Below are 17045 nucleotides of genomic sequence, written 5' to 3' on the forward strand. Positions count from 1 at the left end.
CACACACACACACACACACACACACACACACACACACACACACACACACACACACACACACACACACACTCTTGTATTTCTCACCTTCTTGAGACCTCCCAATAATGCCTACCTCTTTAGGACCACCATTTCTAGATATATAAAGAAGTGTATTTACAACATTAATAATATATACATACTATGCAAATATAAAAAAGCTTGTTGTGCAAAATGAGTTGAACTTTCACAAGAAAAACGTAGAATTTTGGCAGTATTATAATAAAAGTCGTAATTTTACTCAACGGAAGTTCAAATTTTACAAGAAAAACTGAACATTTGTGCAATATTACAATAAAAGTTGGAATTTTACTCAATAACAGTCGCAGTTTTACAAGAAAAAGCTTAACGTTTTGGCAATTTTATGAAAAGAGTCGTAATTTTACTCGACAAGTCACAATTTTATAAGAAAACTTAAAAATGTTGGCAATATTATAATAATAATCGGAATTTCACTTGGCAAAATTATGACAAAAGTCATAATTTTACTCCGAAAATGTCACTATTTTACAAGAACAACAACAAAAATTGGCAATATTGTGATAAAAGTCCGAATTTTATATGACAAATGTCGCCATTTTGCATGAAAAAGTAATAATTTTTAGGGCTGCAACTAACAACTAATTTGATAATCAATTAATCTGTTGATTATTACTTCGATTAATCGATTAATAATCGGATAAAAGAGACAAAATACATTTCTATCCTTTCCAGTATTTTATTGGAGAAAAAAAACAGCATACTGGCACCATACTTATTTTGATTATTGTTTCTCAGCTGTTTGTAAATGTTGCAGTTTATAAATAAAGGTTTATAAAAAAAATAAAAAGTAGCCTCTGCGCATAGCATAGATCCAACGAATCGATGACTAAATTAATCGCCAACTATTTTTATAATCGATTTTAATCGATTAGTTGTTGCAGCCCTTATAATTTTACATTAAAAAACATTTTTTTTACAAGGCAATATTAGAGAAACTTAAATAATATGAGAAATTGTTCCCAATTTTATAAGAAAAAATCAACACATTGTAAGAAAAAGACTGCTTTAAGTTAAAAAAAAAAAAATTTGGGTTGAATTTTTTATTTGTAATTGGTTTTTAATCTTCATTATTTACTTCAAGTTATTACAATATGTCTTTATATAAAAAACTATTATTATTAATTTTGGCCAAAGGGGGCACATTTCACTTTCTTACCAGAGGGGGTGCACTTCAATTTTTTTACACACACTTGTTATTTCATATGTTGACCAGAGGGGGAGCACTTATAAAACCGACACAGTCAATTTGAAAAATCCCTCCTTTTCGGGACCACCCTAATTTTGATAAGATTTCACCACCAGGGGTGCAAATGAGACATTCTATTAGATGCAATGGTTTTACGTATTGGGACCATGATTTATGTCCTCATATGGAAGGTACTTTTCCTTGTTGATGTCTCAAGAAGGGTAGAAATACAAGAACACACACACACAACCCAGCAGCATTCTTCACTCATTTCCGTCGCCTTTTAAAACACTTTCATCCTCTGCGTCCCCTTACACATATTTATTACATCAATGTGCTAAACATCCCACTCCTCTTAATAGAGCTGCTTTAATGAAAACACAAGAGAGCGAGGAGGGGGACTAATAACAAAAGGAGGAAGAGGCCATAGGAGATAAGAAGGAATGAGACATGGCAGACAGAAAAGGCAGAGAGACACCTCCTGGGACAAACTGCAAAGGCTGAGGAGAGAGGAGCTTCATTTCCCAGCACCATCTGTTACCAGTCCCTGGCTTGAAAGCTCCACTTATGTCAAACCTCCCACATCCATGCTCACCCCCACTTTAGCACAGATAAATGACTCCACCTGCCTCTTTTCTAGGTCATAATCAATTCTATTTAGGCACAAATAAGAGTAGGCTCAGGCGTCGGAATGCATCGTAAATATTTTTCTCCCCCCACCCCTAATATGATCAGTCTGTTTATTGATTAAAGGCCTTCTTGTGTGGTCTTGGCCTGCAACCTTATTTTGATTAACATGTTTAATCTCAGCCATCTGGCATTGATTATGTAAACGAGTGATTCTCATACTGTTGTTTGCCAAATCACCAAAATATTCACAGTGTTACTGTTCAAATGGTGTGTAATGTTAAAGCAGCCAAAAATTTTAAATATGCTTTTTAAATAAAATCTTTGTCTTGTTTTTAATAAAGATGTCCGATATTATCGGCCAATAAATGCTTTAAAATGTAATACCGGAAATTATCGGTATCGGTCATACAGGTCACACTGAGGGTGGCCGTATAAACAACTTTAACACTGTTACAAATATGCGGCACACTGTGAACCCACACCAAACAAGAATGACAAACACATTTCGGGAGAACATCCGCTCCGTAACACAAAATAAACACAACAGAACAAATACCCAGAACCCCCTGCAGCACTTACTCTTCCGGGACGCTACAATTTACACCCCCCGCTATCCCCGCCCACCTCAACCTCCTCATGCTCTCTCAGGGAGAGCATATCCCAAATTCCAAGCTGCTATTTTGAGGCATGTTAAAAAAAAAAAGCACTTTGTGACTTCAATAATTAATATGGCAGTGCCATGTTGGCATTTTTTTCCATAACTTGAGTTGATTTATTTTGGAAAACCTCGTTACATTGTTTAATGCATCCAGCGGGGCATCACAACAAAATTAGGCATAATAATGTGTTAATTCCACGACTGTATATATCGGAATCGGTAATTAAGAGTTGGACAATATCGGAATATCGGCAAAAAAGCCATGATCGGACATCTCTAGTTTTTAATGAATACTTACGCTTACTATGCTATTGTAGTTTATTGTTGGGTCATTATAACGATACTTGAAGAGCCAAGTGTTTTCTGAGGTCACACTCGGTGAATAAAGTTGGAGAACCACTGATAGGGAGTACACACTAAATCAGGGGTGTTAAAACTTTTTTTCACCGAGGCTCGCATTCCGAGAAATTGCAGGACGCGGGAGCCACTTCCATACATTTTGGATCCGGTGTAAGTCAACGTATGTTAAGATAGCTGAACAAAACATCCACTTAGCTGTGTCGTACCTACTCAGTGGCCTAGTGGTTAGAGTGTCCGCCCTGAGATCGGTAGGTTGTGAGTTCAAACCCCGGCCGGGTCATACCAAAGACTATAAAAATGGGACCCATTACCTCCCTGCTTGGCACTCAGCATCAAGGGTTGGAATTGGGGGTTAAATCACCAAAAATTATTCCCGGGCGCGGCTACGTTGCTGCCCACTGCTCCCCTCACCTCCCAGGGGGTGATTAAGGGGATGGGTCAAATGCAGAGGACAAATTTCACCACACCTAGTGTGTGTGTGACAATCATTGGTACTTTAACTTATAGGTGTCAAAGGGAATTAAGAGTAATATTTAAAAACACACCTCATTAATAATGAATTGTTAATTTACAATTGGTTAAAAGGCCAAAAAGGACCCCTGGGCTGCATTCGACACTCCTGCACTAGATACCTTCAAGTGGGAAAGATGGGCCTACCACTCAAGATGTAGGCAAGTGTCTCCAGTATTCATATTTGAGGCCCCTAAGCTTCCGAAATAAAATGTTTAGCTTGGAGCCAAGAAGCAAAGTGTTCAGTGGGCTGGCAGTGTGTACACACCAGAGACCATTCCCTGGCATTTTCAGTGCTTCATTTAAACATTCTCTTGGGGTCTTTCAATGCTAATTTGCTGAAAAAGGTCACACTGCAGAAAAAGGCAACATCTATTCATCTCCAAATGGTGTTTAGAAACAACAAAAGGTTGGCTATTGTACGAATTCTACAAAGTATTCATCTGAGGTTTTGTAGCATGAAATTCACAAGACTATTTATAGTCGGAATATATTATGGACAAGAGCACTTCCGTGTGGCCACTTGAGGTACTGCAGCTTAAACTCATTGCTTTTTTTGGTTTAAAAAAAAAAAAAGTGTTCAAAGTCAAAAATTTGTTTAAAGAATGGCACCTTTCCAAAACATTTTTTACAAAAAGAATGCAACTTAAGAGAAACAGTCTCTTTTTCTCCAAACTTTTATTTGAGAACAATATACAAGAACATCTTGAGCAAGAAGACCATCCCTGGCTGGCTGGGCTCACTGGGAAAGAAGAGAAAGGCAAAATTACTACAAGCTTTATTTGATTTATTCCTGGTATTAGGCTGTAGATTTGAGTGAAACTCCAAACAACACGTGGATAATGACTAACAGGTCTGAAAACATTAAACATCGGAAAGGACACACTGGTAAGGCTGCTCCACACTCACAAAACCAGACACTTGTGTTCCGCTTGTGAACAAGTGTTTGTTAAAACATACACTATAGTAGGTTCTGTCTACTAGTAGCACAAAGACCTGAGGGAGAGCCTACTGACAGGGGTAGGAAAACACTAAGGGGGTGAAGGTGTGACATGCTGGCACAACTAACATGTGTATCTGCTCTGGATGTGCAACACAATGCACTCCATGCTCCTACTGGATTTTATACCTGACACTTCATTTCTGCAATAGTATTCCGTGGGATGCGAAGTGAGGAACAAAAAGATGGAATAGAATTACGTTAATTTCAGATATCAAATTTCTGAGGGTTTGTTGAGTAACACTAGCCTATAACTCAGTTTTACAAGCACACGAGTTGCGTTTGTAGGATATTCAACTGATATTAAAACTGAATTGTTATTCAAACATTGACTTCTGGTATTAATCTTGTGGGAAAGGTTTGTGCCGCAGACGAGTTTGCAAGGAAACCACTAAAGTAGGATTGTAACCACTAAGTTTCCACTTCCACTCGGGTGCCTATCAATGTATGTCATCATTTGGGTTATGAAAGGCAGACAAATATTTTAAGTATCTGTCAACTCCAAAGGAAGTGTGTAAAACCCAATACAGTAGTACCTCGGTCTTCATACGCCACACATTTCATTGGATTCAGTTTGACATACCTTACATTTTTCCCAGAAATGTGCTGTTTTTCTCATATTGACGCTTATTGTACGGCAAAACATTGTGACTAACAAACTAGCCTGTTTTCCCGTCTATCGGTTTGCTGAGTGCCCAGACTCGGATTGTGTTGGTGTCTCAATGTTATGTTAATAATGCACTGCGAGAGTCCAACTGTGTCCATTATGCGTATTTGTAACAAAACTTGCCTGTGTCAGCCGGTTGACACCATACCATAAGTCATTCTGACATAATCACTGGTTCACAAGCTGCAGCTTTTGAGAAACTAAAATGTTAAACCATCAGTCCCTGTGTTTTTTTTTAGTAGGACTATAAAATAACCCACTATGGGGCCAAAATGTCACAAATGGCAGCACTTTCATAAAAGTAAAAACACCGCTGGATTCAAGACTTCATAAAGTACTAAGGTGGCGTCTAGGGATGTTCAGATCAAGTATTTATGCTGCCATTTCCAATATCATCCATGAGTGACATTGGCCGATACCTTTGGGCCCTTTTCCACCGCAGGAAGTTTTTCATTTACCCAGGTAAATAAAGTTCCCCTTGTGTTTCCACCAAAAACTACCCCGGCAGATTTAGTTCTTAAGGAACTTTTCGGAGTTCCTGCCAGCTAGGTGGGAATTTTAGAAGGTTACCGGAACCTTACCGGGGACGGGCTGTGCTGTCGAACATTGATTGGTTGAACACAGTTGGGGGCGTTCCTAGAACTTATTTTTCGAATACACACCACCCATGATTTACAGAATGCTATATAACTTGTTCATTTCTTATTTCTTGTGTATTTCTATTACAACAAACTTGACAATGGAGAGAATGAACGAAAGGAACTTTCGACTTGCAGGGCGTTTTGTGGGGCATCTTTGTGCTGAAAAACGCTGATCAGTGGAACTATCTTGCAGTGTTTTTACTCAGTCGTAGTCTTTAAACTATATGCAGTTTATCGTTTATTATTTTCACAAACTTCATTTCAGTACGAAAAGCTACAATAAGTGGATGGGTTACTTTAAACACATTTACAGTTAAGTATGAAGCCGGATTCGAAGCGACAACATCAGCTGCTTACTCTGAGACTTTGTTAGATGAATGTGAAATGAAGGTAAATGACAAATATTTTACTATTTTACATGTTCTAAAAGTAGTCACTACATTTCCATGCACTAAATTAGTCTGATCTCGCAAATATTTTTTTATTTTATTTCCAGACTTTCGAGTGAAGTCTTAGTGTTTATGCACATTCTTAAATCAGACTATCGGTCATACGCCATGTGCCTCCCGTACACTGGGGGGCGTTTTTTTCATTTTAGCGCTGATAACTGAATTACTTTTCCGATTGACCTATGACGTCACACTAATATTCGGGATCCTTACAACTTGTTTTAACAGATGTCCGCTGTAATATTGGCACAGATTACAAATATTACGTCTCTAATGGCTATGCTGATGTTAAATAGACAACTTCAAAAAATGATCTTGGATTGGACGGACATGACGTTACTTCCAAGAATGTATCGGGTCAGATACACGGCATAAGAGTTTTTTAGAAGGAACTTTTAAGACGAAAATCATGAAAACAAAACTTTTAAATGTCTCTAAGTTAATTCTAAAGGCTCTGGAATGATAGGAGTTTTAAATCCATAGGAAAAGACCGTTCGTGCTGCAACTGATATCCAGAGGAAGGTTGCTATTCTGGACTATCTTGCCAGTTGGACGGAAAATTAATCAAATTAGAATGCACAATTGCAGCGTGATGGGTTTATTATTTTGCCTTTAATTTACCTGCTTCATTATCTTTCATCTCATTCGAATTTGGTACGGGAGTCCAAATTAAGCCGGCATTTTATATTTCCTTTGCTACCTTCTTAAATAAATCTACATTTTTTCTACCATTGATGCATTTCAAAATGTTCTGTTATTTTATTTTGTGAACCAAATAAACAGACTCCTATTCATGACGATTCTTGATGTTTTTATTGAATGGTATCTTATTACGGGTTGTACCCTTCACATTGAGAGTGGCACACATGCGATACGAAGGGTCCCCTCTGGCGGTTGAGAGAGTTGGTTTCCAATCACATAATCCCGGTGTTTTAGTCCGACGTTTCAAAACAACACGAACGGATTAAGGCGTTTCCATGGGTTGTAGGAGGCTTATCTAGAGCCAAACTATTTGAGAAATCGGACTAATTTATTGCATGGACAAGTACTGAGTGGAACTCCATTCGTGTAGTTATTAGCCCAACCGAAGTGGACAGAATGTTAATGCTAACAGGCTAACACTAAAACTGATGTGTTCGTGTTAACGTGACATGAATGCTGACATTTATTATTTATATATTATTTACAGATGAAATGCGGCAAAATAAATCGCCTTACCCTCATGAATTCATCATTTACTGAGAGGAGAACTTTCTGACTATTGGACCAAAGGCCTGACTTTTTATAAACAACTCGGTACATTTTATTTTTTTTATTATATCGTTTTGTATATTATTGTATTTTATTACTTATTTTTTAGTACAGGATCTGTGACTTAATACTGTATTTACATGGTATTTTAACAGCTGGGTTACATCTGTTAAAGTATCAATGTAGAAATATACTAAACCACTTCTCCATACATCAGCCTGATTTGTATAAACTACCCTGAACTGTGAAATGCTGGGGAAACAGAAACCACACATTTCTACAGGAACCTCTAGTTCCACGATCCTAAAGTTCCTAATGAGTGCTATTGACAGTAACAATATCAACAATATGTATCCTTATTCTATTGCATTTCATACAATGGTTTAAGCAAAACAAAGTCCACAGTACACAATAAATAAACTAAAGCAAAAAATACTATCTGCCAGGGATATAACGGTTTTGTATATACTGCAGTATTACGGTTTCAAAATCCTCACAATAATGCCGTGACATGTGACGGTATCAAACTAAAGCTTGGAGAGTATGATAATTTTGTTCAGAAGCTTTTTTTGCATTTTTTGCAATTAACTACATCTCCCAAAATCCTCTTTATTTAAAAGGACAGAAAAAGTGCAAAATAAAGCAAGTATATTTTTCATGTAATAAAAAAAGCATAGTTAAAATAGCAATAGGAACAAACTATAATACAACAAAACAGGCTGTTTAAAATGTGTTTAAAAACATGCACACTGATAAGATTATTGATGAACTACTAGCATTTTTAGCACTAATACTCAATGCATATAATTGTATCATTGATAAATTATTCACATTTTGGCTATCTAATAGATTGTATGTTTAAAGGCCTACTGAAACCCACTACTACCGACCACGCAGTCTGATAGTTTATATATCAATGATGAAATCTTAACATTATAACACATGCCAATACGGCCGGGTTAACTTATAAAGTGACATTTTAAATTTGCCGCTAAACTTCCGGTTCGAAACGCCTCTGAGGATGACGTATGCGTGTGACGTAGCCCGGCGAACACGGGTATGCCTTCCACATTGAAGCCGATACGAAAAAGCTCTGTTTTCATTTCATAATTCCACAGTATTCTGGACATCTGTGTTCGTGAATCTGTTTCAATCATGTTCATTGCATTATGGAGAAGGAAGCCGAGCAAGCAAAGAAGAAAGTTGTCGGTGCGAAATGGACGTATTTTTCGAACGTAGTCAGCCACAACAGTACACAGCCGGCGCTTCTTTGTTTACATTCCCGAAAGATGCAGTCAAGATGGAAGAACTCGGATAACAGAGACTCTAACCAGGAGGACTTTTGATTTGGATACACAGACGCCTGTAGAGAACTGGGACAACACAGACTCTTACCAGGATTACTTTGATTTGGATGACAAAGACGCAGACGTGCTACTGTGAGTATGCAGCTTTGGCTTTTTTTTGCGTATGTACGTAACTTTTTTAAAATATATAAGCTTTATGAACCTTGGGTTAGGTGAACGGTCTTTTGGGCTGAGTGATTGTGTGTGTTGATCATGTGTTTGAATTGTATTGGCGTGTTCTATGGAGCTAGGAGCTAGCAGAGGAGCTAGGAGCTAGCATAACACGTACCGTACCGTACGTGCGCGTCACGTACGTAACTTTTTAAAAATATATAAGCTTTATGAACCTTGGGTTAGGTGAACGGTCTTTTGGGCTGAGTGATTGTGTGTGTTGATCAGGTGTTTGAATTGTATTGGCGTGTTCTATGGAGCTAGGAGCTAGCAGAGGAGCTAGGAGCTAGCATAACAAACACGCAGGTGTTATTATGCAGGATTAATTTGTGGCATATTAAATATAAGCCTGGTTGTGTTGTGGCTAATAGAGTATATATATGTCTTGTGTTTATTTACTGTTGTAGTCATTCCCAGCTGAATATCAGGTACCGTGAGTATGCAGCCTTGGCTGCTAAACATTCGATAACTTGACCGTATGTGCGCGTCACGTACGTAACTTTTTAAAAATATATAAGCTTTATGAACCTTGGGTTAGGTAAACGGTCTTTTGGGCTGAGTGATGGTGTGTGTTGATCAGGTGTTTGAATTGTATTGGCGTGTTCTATGGAGCTAGGAGCTAGCAGAGGAGCTAGGAGCTAGCATAACAAACACGCAGGTGTTTTTATGCAGGATTAATTTGTGGCATATTAAATATAAGCCTGGTTGTGTTGTGGCTAATAGAGTATATATATGTCTTGTGTTTATTTACTGTTGTAGTCATTCCCAGCTGAATATCAGGTCACCCCCGGCTCTCACAGCATCTTCCCTATCTGAATAGCTTCAACTCCCCACTAGTCCTTCACTTGCACTTTACTCATCCACAAATCTTTCATCCTCGCTCAAATTAATGGGGAAATTGTCGCTTTCGGTATAGCTCGGTTGGTAGAGCGGCCGTGCCAGCAACTTGAGGGTTGCAGGTTCGATCCCCGCTTCCGCCATCCTAGTCACTGCCGTTGTGTCCTTGGGCAAGACACTTTACCCACCTGCTCCCAGTGCCACCCACACTGGTTTGAATGTAACTTAGATATTGGGTTTCACTATGTAAAGCGCTTTGAGTCACTAGAGAAAAAGCGCTATATAAATATAATTCACTTCACTTCACTTTCTCGGTCCGAATCTCTCTCACTTCATGCGGCCATCATTGTAAACAATAGGGAACTTTGCGTATATGTTCAACTGACTACGTCACGCTACTTCCGGTAGGTGCAAGCCTTTTTTTTATCAGATACCAAAAGTTGCAATCTTTATCGTCGTTGTTCTATACTAAATCCTTTCAGCAAAAATATGGCAATATCGCGAAATGATCAAGTATGACACATAGAATAGATCTGCTATCCCCGTTTAAATAAAAAAAATTCATTTCAGTAGGCCTTTAATCTTATTCCAGTGCATCGGTGCCTAATGTTAAGTGTGTGCGCGCATACATGTGATTGTTAATGTGCCTTTCTTCGTTGACACTGCTTTAAAAAGTACTTAAATTGGTTTAGACAAAGTTTAGCTGGCTGTCTTAGGCTAAAATGATAGTTGTATCATTTTTTTACACAACTTTGTCTTACGCTTGTTAGCCAGCAAGCAAGGTACGAGCTAACAATCTTACAGAGTTGAGACCGCATCACCCAAATGTCCAACATTCCTCCACTTTTAATGCTCCCGTATCACAGATCGCGTCATAAAAACAAGATATGCTTTGCAAAATTAGCAAGGTATTCATATTTTTAACAACAGGAGGAAATATTCTCACACTTTACACGTTTTCATCCGCGATGTTAATGCGATTGGCAGTACTGACTCACGTTCTCCAGGAAAACACGAGCAATGACATCACGAATACGTAGGGGTGTAACGGTACACAAAAATTTCGGTTCGGTACGTACCTCAGTTTAGAGGTCACGGTTCGGTTCATTTTCGGTACAGTAAGAAAACAACAAAATATAAATTTTTGGGTTATTTATTTACCAAATTTGCAAAATCTTCCACCAAAAACATTTTTCTTAGTGGAATATTTGATGTGAAGTAATTGGAACCTTGGATAGGTCAATAATTCATAGTAACATTGATTTTGATTCAATATTATGTTTTGAGCAATGACAGTTTGAAAGAAAAAAAAACAGCTTTGTTTTATTAGTCAACATTGCAACTTTTTCTAAATTACATCTACAATAAATTAGATTTATATTTAAGGGAAAAGATTATTTGGTCATATGATTCGGTCTTCAGGCATTTTGGAACTGATTCTAAACAAAAACCAAGGTACTAATGTGTTGGATTGTACTCTTAATCCAAATGTCCAAAAGAACCCAGTTAGATGTAAACATGCTTATTTCTGGCCCATCTACCCCACACAATGTGTATTAAGACATGGAAACCCAGAGAAAATTGGTGACAGTGTACCCAACTTTTGGTACTTAACTTCAAAAGCCATGCATAAGAAAATACCCGTGTACATGTGTGTTTAGCATCAACTTTCTGTTTTAACACCAGTTGGTGAGGACAGGGAAGGTTAGCTATTATTCTAAAGTGAGGAAAAGAGTTAGCTTCCTTGTAAGCATTTACCTTCTGTGGTTTCCGGAGAACATATTATAGCATTGAAAGAATGACAAGATGACGTTAACAGAATAGGACTTGCATAAAGAAGCAGTTGTGCACTCAAACAGAGAACTCATTAGTGTAACGTACCTTTTTGCTTGCAGCGCCCACCGAGGTTTTCTTGGTACCTCGTACTTTTTTCATTCTGTTCTTGCGTTCCTTGCGCTGTTTCCTTGAGGTCTTCTTTTTCTCATAGAGACCGTGCTGAAGGGAGAGATTTTCAAAAAATGTACACGTTAACACAATAAAGCATTCATTATCCCGCAGACTGTACAAGTTGCCATGCTCTGGCACATGAAATATATGAACAGAATTGTGTTTTTTGTATGAAACCATATAAACTAGTTAAAGGGCATTACATATGATTGAGCAACAGTTCTTTTGTGTTAGTCTTCAAGAATTATTTGTAAATTCCTACATACATGCAAAACAAATTAGAATCAAGACGCCATTTCTCACTCGCCTACACTATGGAGCAAATTCCTAATAACTGAAAAGTAGTGTGAACTGTCAGGTAATTGTCGGGCCAAGCGATGTCGCCAAAACCATCACAATATAGTTTTTTGTATTGATTAATATCAATAATTGCTGATACTTACTTCACCAATAACTACAGTAAAACAATTTCCAACTTACCAAGGGTGCTATTTTTCAGTGGAAACTTGTCTGATGCCAAGTAGGATGAGCGCGGCTAAGGTAATATAATAATTTAAGTAGATTTCAAGGTAGTTACAGATTTGAGACACTAGATGGCAGTAGTGTATAAGCAATTGAACACTACACAGGCAAGTTTGAGAAGCTACTCATTAAAACGACACATTGGAAGTGTTAGGATGTTGCCACACTGTCTGCATTAAAACCAACAAAACTAAAGACAAGTTACTGTTATTGAGTTGATATATTAAGATATCAACAGTTTCTCTTCTCACTCATGCAGAGAATCCGCAGCAAGACAGAAAGACGGTGCAACCACACTAGTGTTATGAGAGTAGCGTATGTGTGTGTGTGTGCCTTTAAGAATGGCAATGTGTACTGTTGGGTGAGTGACATCAGAATGAACAAAGCAAGCTGTAGCATGCAAATGCAGCAGTAGTGACGACTGGCAAATGTGTTCAGTTGTGTCCTGCAGAAATAAGAATAAGAGTGGGCGGCCTCGTAATTCAGACCCGAAAGCGGAGCTTAGCTGACCCATTGTCGGGTAAAGTGAAGGGTGTTACCCCCCGACGAAAACATCGGTCCTGCAGGGAAAGCCTCCCCTGCGCTCCTCGACTACGCTCTGGGACTGGGAGCGAAACAGCAGAAAAGGTGTAACACTTGGTAGTTGATACGATTACGTGATTAGCTGCCTCCCATTGCTCAGTGACACTTCCTGTTTCCTGTTCGCTAGGTTCCCAAAGCGCAAGTGACTTCATGAAATTAATCTTGCGTCATGATTTCCAAAAAATATATACCGTATTTTTCGGACTATAAGTCGCAGTTTTTTTCATAGTTTGGCCGGGGGTGCGACTTATACTCAGGAGCGACTTATGTGTGAAATTATTAACACATTACCGTAAAATATCAAATAATATTATTTAGCTCATTCACGTAAAAGACTAGACGTATAAGATTTCATGGGATTTAGCGATTAGAAGTGACAGATTGTTTGGTAAACGTATAGCATGTTCTATATGTTACAGTTATTTGAATGACTCTTACCATAATATGTTACGTTAACATACCAGGCACGTTCTCAGTTGGTTATTGATGCGTCATATAACGTACACTTATTCAGCCTGTTGTTCGCTATTCTTTCATTATTTTAAATTGCCTTTCAAATGTCTATTCTTGGTGTTGGGTTTTATCAAATACATTTCCCCAAAAAATGCGACTTATACTCCAGTGAGACTTATGTTTTTTCCCTTCTTTATTATGCATTTTCGGCCGGTGCAACTTATACTCCGGAGCGACATAGTCCGAAAAATACGGTATATTGAATATTTTATCGACAATTATTTTTAAATTGATATCGAGCATGTGTCTATCGCGATATACTGTATATTGATATTGTATTATCGGTCCATCCCTAGGCAATTGTCTTGCTTAATAATTAAAACACTAATCACTTGTGTTCCTAAGTACCACTAAATTAAGCTTTTGTACTATAATTTAAGAATCAAAAATGTTGCCGCATCTGAACACTTGGGTATCAACTGTAGTTAGGGTGACAAAGTTACCCTTGAACACCATCAATAGCAAAATAATTAAAGATAGAATACAACTTATATGCCTACTAATCAATACCTACTCAGTGGCCTAGTGGTTAGAGTGTCCGCCCTGAGATCGGTATGTTGGGAGTTCAAACCCCAACCGAGTCATACCAAAGACTATAAAAATGGGACCCATTACCTCCCTGCTTGGCACTCAGCATCAAGGGTTGAAATTGGGGGTTAAATCACCAAAAATTATTCCCGGGCACGGCCAACACTGCTGCCCACTGCTCCCCTCACCTCCCAGGGGGTGATCAAGGGGATGGGTCAAATGCAGAGAATGTGACAATCATTGGTACTTTAACTTTAACTTCCTAAGTACCACTAAATGAAGCTTTTGTACTACAATTTGAGAATCAAAAATGTCACCGCATCTGAACACTTGGATATCAACTGTAGTTAGCGTTCATTAGGGTGACAAGGTTACCCTTGAACACCATCAATAGCAAAATAATTAAAGATAGAATACAAATTAAAGCTCTGTCAGAACACCACTTATAATTCCTTGACTCACCCTGGCCAGTCTGTGCTTGGGCTCATTCTTCTTGGCGTAATCTAGGGAGTCGTAGACCATGCCGAAACCTGTTGTCTTGCCGCCGCCAAACTGAGTCCTGAACCCAAAGACGAACACCACGTCAGGGGTGGTCTTGTACATCTTGGCAAGCTTCTCCCGGATTTCCGTCTTGGGGACCGTGGCCTTGCCGGGATGCAAAACATCGACAACCTAGAAGACAACAATCATCCATGAACACACGCCTGGGAGGACACTTTGATGTAATAAAATCAAAACTTACCATTTGCTTCCTTTGAAGCAGTCGGTTCGTCATGAACTTGCGTGTCCTGACTGTTACTGTCTCATTCTAGGGGAAATGGCATGAAAAAAGAAGCTATAAAGAATGCTCTTCCAATATTACTTCTTGCCGAAATACTTAATGACTCACATATCATCAGAGGTGGGTAGTAATGCGCTACATTTACTCCGTTACATCTACTTGAGTAACTTTTGGGATAAATTGTACTTCTAAGAGTAGTTTTAATGCAACATACTTATACTTTTACTTGAGTATATTTATAGAGAAGAAACGCTACTTTTACTCCGCACCATTTATCTACATTCAGCTCGCTACTGATTTTTATCGATCTGTTAATGCACGCTTTGTTTGTTTTGGTTTGTCAGAAAGACCTTCAAAGTAGGATCTGTCGCATGCCTGCGTTTCACCAATCAAATAGTCACTGGTGACGTTTGACTCCGTTTCACCAATCAAACAGTGCAAGGCGGTCACATGATTAACTGCACATAAAGTTTCAGCGGCAACAAGCTTAAGCTTACATGAACTCAACGTCAAATTTGAAGAAGCACATCGCAGTAAGTAACGTTAGTAGATATTTTGGCTGTCACCGTAGGCTGATGTTAGCTTCCCTGCTATGAATCACTGTCAAATGTACATCATGTGGGGACATTTATTAACACACTGCAGTCTCATAGAGACAGACAAAGACACACACACACTCACACATGCATACAAACACCAATCAGAAGTGCACAGTGTGTTTCCAGATGCAGCCCACACCTATCAGTTTATGGTTTGCGTAAAGGCTAACTTGTTATTTTCCTTTATAATCTCTGTTTACTGAGCTGTTAAGTTATTGTGGCTCAATTTGCCTTAATTTTTTTAAGTTAATGTATTATTTAATATATATTATTGTTTTAGTTGCTTAAAATATATTCCTGGCTCTAAATTTGCTCATTGCTATTTTTATGTTTTTGTGCATTATTTGTTGCAGTCATCATTAAACGAACAGGTTACTCATCAGTTACTCAGTACTTGAGTAGATTTTCACAACATACTTTTTACTTTTACTCAGGTAAATATTTGGGTGACTACTCCTTACTTTTACTGGAGTAATACATCTCTAAAGTAACAGTACTCTTACTTGAGTACAATTTCTGGCTACTCTACCCACCTCTGCATATCAAAGCTGCATTTTATGGGCATTGTAGTTCAACGTATTATTATATATTACTGATCATTTTACTACACCTTTACGAGGCGCCTCATTACACATTGTTGGTAGCAAAGATGCTAACGTTAGCCTCAGAGATTCCTTACCATTACAAATATGGGTTGTGTGGAATTGTCTCAACTGACAATTATATGGATTATTTTAAATAACACACGTGTATTTTTTTTTAACAAAAACGTAAAGTTATCATTGCAAACGTAACCGACACATCCTGTGTCACTTATTGATAACATGTAGCTTAGCATTTGGAAAATGCCGTTCATTTATCACTACGGCATCTCTTACAACGACAATATATGTGACTTGTTACAGGCTGGGCCGTAAACTATCGCTTGAAGTGAGTAAAATTTGGGCCGACAAACGGATTGACTTGATGATGAGTGGATTTTAGTTGTACTTTAGCTCGCAAGACTCACCATCTTGACGGCAGGCTCGCTCAGCGACGTAGAAAAGGAGGAAGGACCGGCAGGCGACCGGGTTAATGCCTGTCCGAAAAGCGGGCGGGTGCCTCGTAGATTTGCCTGACAGAAAAGCGCAAAATACTAAAACGTTAACTGTTTGCAACAAATGAAATATTCGCATGTGTTTTGTATTATAAACTCAAATAAATACAAGGTGGGACTATTTCATTTAATTTACGAAAACGCTTGATTAAGTCATTTGTGTCAGGATCAGTAATGTAACCTCTATGCAACTCTTAGGAATTACACTTTTGGCAGGCTTTTTTGTTTGCGAAATAATTTTTTTTACTTGAAAAATAAAATTTTCGCCCGTATGACGCACTTGTCAAACTCAAGGCCCGCGAAAGAGTTACAGACAATAATAAAGCACTTTATCTTTTCTCACTAAATGTATTTGTTCTTTCTATTTTGACATTAAAAAATACATGTACTCAATGCATTTGCATATCTTTTACACTTTAATGTTATCTAATAATGCAACAAAGCATTATATTAGCATATATTGTGTTAATTTTGGTCATTTTTCAACCAATATTCTACAACACAAACATAATGTTGAAACAACATGTTTTTTGAGACGTTTATTCAATGTCAGGTTGTGACGTTGATTTGACCATTGAATTTTGGTCATTTTTCAACCAATATTCTACAACATAAATACAACATTGAAACAACATGCTTTTTGACGACGTTTATTCAATGTCAGGTTGTGACGTTGATTTGATCATTGAAATT

The 17045-nt window shown here is 38.0% G+C and overlaps 3 protein-coding genes across 3 annotated transcripts in view; 1 reads left to right on the forward strand and 2 right to left on the reverse strand.

Annotated features, from left to right (window-relative positions):
* The window catches only part of cuedc2 (CUE domain containing 2), a 466641-nt gene that overhangs the window by 36872 nt on the left and 412724 nt on the right, over window positions 1-17045 (reverse strand). The window lies entirely within an intron of this gene.
* Window positions 1-17045, forward strand: part of ppa1b (inorganic pyrophosphatase 1b) — a 64625-nt gene that overhangs the window by 6874 nt on the left and 40706 nt on the right. The gene's annotated exons all lie outside the window — the stretch shown is intronic.
* rps24 (ribosomal protein S24) lies at window positions 4082-16354 on the reverse strand. The gene is made up of 5 exons (XM_062058040.1): window positions 16266-16354; window positions 14619-14684; window positions 14339-14548; window positions 11666-11779; window positions 4082-4164 (listed from the first exon to the last, which is right to left on the reverse strand). Exons 1-5 carry the CDS (start codon window positions 16266-16268, stop codon window positions 4162-4164), a joined length of 396 nt encoding a protein of 131 aa, XP_061914024.1. The 5' UTR covers window positions 16269-16354; the 3' UTR covers window positions 4082-4161.

This window comes from Entelurus aequoreus, linkage group LG09 (genome assembly GCF_033978785.1).
Source record: "Entelurus aequoreus isolate RoL-2023_Sb linkage group LG09, RoL_Eaeq_v1.1, whole genome shotgun sequence".
Lineage (NCBI taxonomy): Eukaryota > Metazoa > Chordata > Actinopteri > Syngnathiformes > Syngnathidae > Entelurus > Entelurus aequoreus.